The following is a 5,668-nucleotide window of genomic DNA, read 5'->3' on the forward strand; positions in this document are numbered from 1 at the left end:
ACCTCTGGTGAAGTCAAGATTCTTCCCTGCAGAATATTCTCCTGTGGTTTGATGGGACTCCTAAAACTAAATTAACGGGTGGGAGGGCAGGGAAAGCCAAACCAAAACAAAAAAACCCCAGAACACACAAAACCCTTCAAGAAACAGACTCCCAGCACATCAACTAAATCACTATGGGACTGCATTTAGGAGATGTGTCAGACAGTACGTAAGTCTTCGTTAATTTAGCCTTTTAGAGCTACTTCAGTCACAAAAACCTATGTATTGCCACTTGGATTATGACAACTCTTAAACGTGACGGACACATGCCAGGTGAGGTCCGGGTGACAGGTGACAGTCTGGAGATCAGGTCTGAGGCAGACTCTCCACGAGCTGCTGGTGAGGAACCGCAGGGAGCAGTGACCGGCTGCTGGTGCCGCGGAGACGGAGCTTCGGAAGGGGCGAGACGTGGGAGACCACGAGCAGCAGAACGGCTCCTGCGAGAGGGGCCGTGGGGGCTGCTCCAGTGGAGGCCTGGGCTGGCTCCGCAGGTAACGCGGAGTACGAGAAAGAGCTGCCGCTTTTCACCGCGGCTGCAATGATGTCAAGATACATTCATTCAAATGGTGGTTAAGCAGCTGCTATGAATCATCAGCTGTAACGGCACTATTTAAAATCCCTATTATCACAAAATATCTACTGCATAAACCTGAAGGGAAAAGATAACATACAGCAACCAATAAGAATTAACTTTAGTTTCTATAGGCTATGTTTTCTTCCACACCCTTGCTGTAGGCACTAAACACCTTATAAACGCCTAAGTCCCTCTAAAACTCTACAGAACTATCCTGTACAGTTGAACGTCAATGTTCAGCAGAAGAGCATACCATCTGGATGTTGAAACATGAGGATTTGTGGATTACCTTTGGTAATAATAATTTTTTTAAAGTCCTACCAATATAATAGCCTAGTCTTCTCATTCTGAGAAGTCAAACAATTTTTACATTTAGAAAACATTTTTGTCTTAGAAGTATGTAAGAGGATAAAGAAACATGTGTACTCCTCAAGCAACAAGAAACGAATTATTCCCCTTTTACAAACTCAACTTCTTGGCACACTATTAATAGTACAGAACATTAAAGGACTAATTTTTTTTTTTTTTTTTTTTTTTTTAACATAAGAGCAAGCGGAAAATAAGGCATGACTAGGAGAAAAAGGTTGTAACAAAATTACATACAGAGGGAAACACAAACAACATGTGGAAAATTGCAGAGAAATGCACTCAATCAAATGCAATCTTTTTGCCTGAAAGTGCCTTAGAGACGCTTATCCACTGCTTAGAGCAGGCTGATAGAAAAGAAATGGAACATAAATACATTCCGACTTTCTGAAAATTTTAGTCTAAACAACCAGAGAATCCTGTTCAACAGGCATACTGAAAATGTGGTTTGCGCACACAAAGGATATTCATTGTATTCAGTTCGACTCTCTTCAAATCCTACAGTCAAGTTTAACCACTGATCACATGCAGACTATCTCTTCTGTCCTATTTATTTTTGGAAGTATTTATCTTTTAATCAACAAAACACTGAAAATCTTAACAGAAAACTATCTGCCAGTGACCTACCTAAAAGGAGAATGAAAGAAAGACCTTTGGGATATACAAGTAAACTTGTCACCAGAATCTTCCAAACATTTCCCAGCAAATGAGCTCTTCGGATACAATTCACTTTTTATACATCAAAATAAAATTATGAACCATAAGTTTTAGGGATTTTCTGTCTTCAGGTCATGTTTTGGGCTTTTTGTTTGTTTTAAATGTTTGTGATATTGCATAGAACGGTACAAAATACTTTGTGTGTGTCTTTTGAATACTTAAACAAGATTATTTGAAGAAATCTAAATTATGAGAGCTGAGATAGACATGAAGATTTGAGAGACAAACTAAAATATTTACACAAACACCAGCAAGATTGACGCTGAGAGAGCAGTAAGACCAAAAGAGCACATCATAACTTGTTCAGAGTACGCAGATATGGGAAGTGAGATGCCTAGCAAGCAGAAATATTCTATAAAGTAGATAAGTAATAATAATAATAAAGCCAAAGAGCAGTAAAACAAGTACTAGCAACAGCACCTTTGTGAGATTATCACAGATATGCCAGAGCAGGGGCAGATGTTTAAAAAAAAGTAAAACAGCATCTCTGAACTGCGTCAGATGTTCAGTTGCATTTCCTTTTTTCTATTACCACCAGGTGCCACGTGAAGTGGTTCTGCAAGTGAGTACTTGATGCTGCCTGCCCAGCACAGCTCTTCCAGCTCCCCGTAAAAGATGTAAAAGCACTAATGACACCAAAGCACTATGGCACTACAGACCCAAAAGAATCAGTTTCCTTTTCAGAATTTGGCATCTAAAAGTAATCCAGCAGCTGACCTTTTGAAGTTTCAATTACTGACCCTCTCTTCTTGCCAAGAGACCTGCAACGGCCTTCAAACAGCACTGCAGCTCAAAAGGCATCCATCTTCATCATTTCTCTTGAAAGCTGCAGGCTCAGCACTGTAAGTCGCAGCAGAGAACTGACCACCATTTGCAACTCCATCAAGCTGAAGGCGTTGAGCATTCCCCACACAACAGAGGCCAGGGAGCAACACGCAGCCCTCGCTCTCTGACCCTGCAGCAGCTCCGGGACACGTGGCACTTGAGCAGCGGTGTGAGCCCACACGCTGCCAGGGATCTGGGTGTGCTCAGAGAGGAGCTGTGATCGCAGTCCAACTTCTGCCTCCTCAAGAAGTACCGTGGTGCGAACCCTGATCTAAACTACTCAGGACAGAGAAATCTCTGTAACTGGCACCTCAACTTCCATGGGAGTTTTCCTTGCTCTCCCTTTTCTCTTATGCAAAAGTGTCAGTCACAAATCTTGCAGTTAATAGTATTGCATTTGCCAGCCAATTTTTTTTTTTTTTTTTTTTCATTTGGCAAGAGCTTAAGCTCGTGCATAGCCTCCGAACTGCTTTGCTCAAAATGATGCCTCTAACATGACACAAAATTTGGAGGGGGGGTGGGGTGGGGTGTGTGATTTCTGAGAAACTTTTAAATACTATTGTCCTTGAAACCTAAGTTAGTCCATGACATAGAATGACTTTATGTCAATCTCGCTGTGTAAAATGACTGCTTTCGATATTGTACTCAACCTTAAGTTCTAGGAAGAAAAGGATAAGTCAGTTGGCTAAAGCAAATCTCATCTCACTTGATTCTTACTGAGTGTTACAAAAAGCAAATACAGTTCAAGTTTTCAAAGACTCATACACGTTCTTTTGTATTCAAGACAAACTTTGTCAGAAATGTCTTTGTGCAGTTACTTCACTCCTGCTTGCAACTCCCAGGCTACACCACGCAAGAGGAAACCCTTTATTGATTGCTTTTGAAATTACATTTCTCAGCATAAATGCTTTAATAATTGACTGAATAAAATGATGGGTAACCTCTATGGGAACAGTTCCACTACAGAATGTGTTTTATAGTTTATTTGTGCATGTGTTACTCATTAATAACCTGCCTCAGAGGAAGTACAGGTGATTATCTTCAGATTCTGGATCTCAACTTTATGAGTTCTCATAGGGACATCATCTATATCATAATAACAATATTCTAAAGTGTTTCCATTTTTTCAAACTATAAATTTAAGCACTTGTGCTCAGCAGCAGCATGAGAAAAATCAAATTAATTTCTAAATTCCAAAAATTTGAGCCAGAATTCTCTCTGAACATTATAAGAATTCATATCTACATAAAGTGTTAAGATTTAAGTGAAATTTCTTATCATTATTAAAAAAATCCACAACCTACTGTAGTGTAAAAACTTGGAAACTTTCACTGAACACCCTGACTACATCTTTTTCTCAGCTTATATTTATTTTTGTTATTCAGGGCTCCACCACAAAAAGTCAATTACGAACAAACATTCTAGAAACTGAACTTCCACAAAGACAAATATAACAAACCCTTATTAAGCCAGAACTGTTACTTCACTGCAACATATGCCCATGGAAGTCCCCAAGATGTGATTTTTACATAATTGTGCTGTACACACAGCCAAAGTGTTCCTTTGTCCAATTAGTGGCAAAGTTTGTAAATCAGTTTCCTCGCAAAGTATTTCTCTTTCACAACCGTCAATGAATTTAATGCCTAACACAAGGCATTTTGTACTGAACAAATGTTATTAGGTCTTATAAATGAACCATTATGGTATTACTCTCTTCCATGTCCTTGTCACAAAAGACCTCTTCAGAGCTCATAAAGATATACATTTTTCAGCATATTGAGGAAACCTACATACTGAGGAGAATATACTCAACCACAACAAAACCCCATCACACTTCTCTTCCAGATTGAGGAAAGCCTCCTATGACTCTATCAAGATACAAGCAACCAATGCTGAACTTTTACATCCATTAAATACAGCAGGCCACAGTTTTCACTCAAGCAAAACTCGCCTACATTCAATATATTTGATTGTTGAAGCAGTTAAGGTTGATCATGTGTAAAGTGCAATGAACATTTTCCAAGTCAAATTAATCTGAAATGATTGAGCTCAGGCTTTAGCTACTGACTCCCAGAACAAGCAAAAAATTTATGTGGTAAGCAAGAAAAAGCTGTATTACCCAAGAACTGAGAGGCGCTGTTTCTGTTAGTCTCTCTAGGATGGGACATACGTTTTGAGGCCAAATCCCATCACAGCGAGGAACACTGGACAGTAACACAAGGTTAGTGCCTTCCTTTTTCACCTCTTGCCATACTATAGCATCCAACCTGTCAGTCTTTCTGTTATTCCCATTTTTACCAATACGAGAGGAACTTGCATGTTAACATGCATCTGTTTATTTCTGAAAAATAAACATTTTTGAATTTGTTAATACCAGATTTTCAAAAGTCTATTTTGGGACAGGCAAGCCAAATATAAGGCTTGACCAAGAATTCAATTGTGACTAGATTGTTATCGTTGGAAGACAGCGTCTTATCATAAACAGGGAAATCCATCCGCACACAGATTTACGAAAGATTTGTGAATGAGACCTACAGACTCTGTCCTTGTTTCCCACTCTGCCACCTCGGCGACTCACACACGCAGAACAGCACAAGAACCCCTCGCAAGCTCCCGGGCTATATGCATCAGCCCCTTCACACCTACAGCATGAGAGTCTGGGACCAAAACTGTCACTATCTCCTGTGTCACAATCCTAGGACACAGCCCCACTAACGGCCCTACAGCGGGGAGACGTGCCACACATGAGCCTAATGCACAGGGGGGAATGTGATGGGTTGACCCTGGCTGGACACCAGGTGCCCACCAAGCCGCTCTATCACTCCATTCCTCAGCTGGACAGGGGAGGAGAGAAAATATAATGAAAGTCACATGGGTCAAGATAAGGACAGGGAGAGATCACTCAGCAATTACTGTCACAGGCAAAACGGACTCAACTCAGGGAAATTATTTAATTTATTGCCAATCTAATTTATTGCCAATTAAATCAGAGTAGGATAATGAGAAATAAAACCAAATCTTAAAACACCTTCCCCCCACCCCTCCCTTCTTACTCGGCTCAACTTTACTCCTGAATTCTCTACCTCCTCCCCCATGAGCGGCACAGGGGGATGGGGAATGGGGGTTACAGTCAGTTCACCACACATT

The 5,668-nt window shown here is 40.5% G+C and overlaps 1 protein-coding gene across 1 annotated transcript in view; it reads right to left on the reverse strand.

Moving 5' to 3' along the window:
* Positions 1 to 247: 247 nt before the first annotated feature.
* Positions 248 to 5,668, reverse strand: part of LOC104082341 (ephrin type-A receptor 6-like) — a 17,099-nt gene continuing 11,678 nt past the window's right edge. The window contains exon 3 of the mRNA XM_009585442.1: positions 248 to 572. Coding sequence (XP_009583737.1) covers positions 248 to 572 — 325 coding nt within the window. The remainder of the gene's footprint in view (positions 573 to 5,668) is intronic.

The sequence above is a fragment of the Fulmarus glacialis genome, unplaced genomic scaffold (assembly GCF_000690835.1).
Source record: "Fulmarus glacialis isolate BGI_N327 unplaced genomic scaffold, ASM69083v1 scaffold6399, whole genome shotgun sequence".
Lineage (NCBI taxonomy): Eukaryota > Metazoa > Chordata > Aves > Procellariiformes > Procellariidae > Fulmarus > Fulmarus glacialis.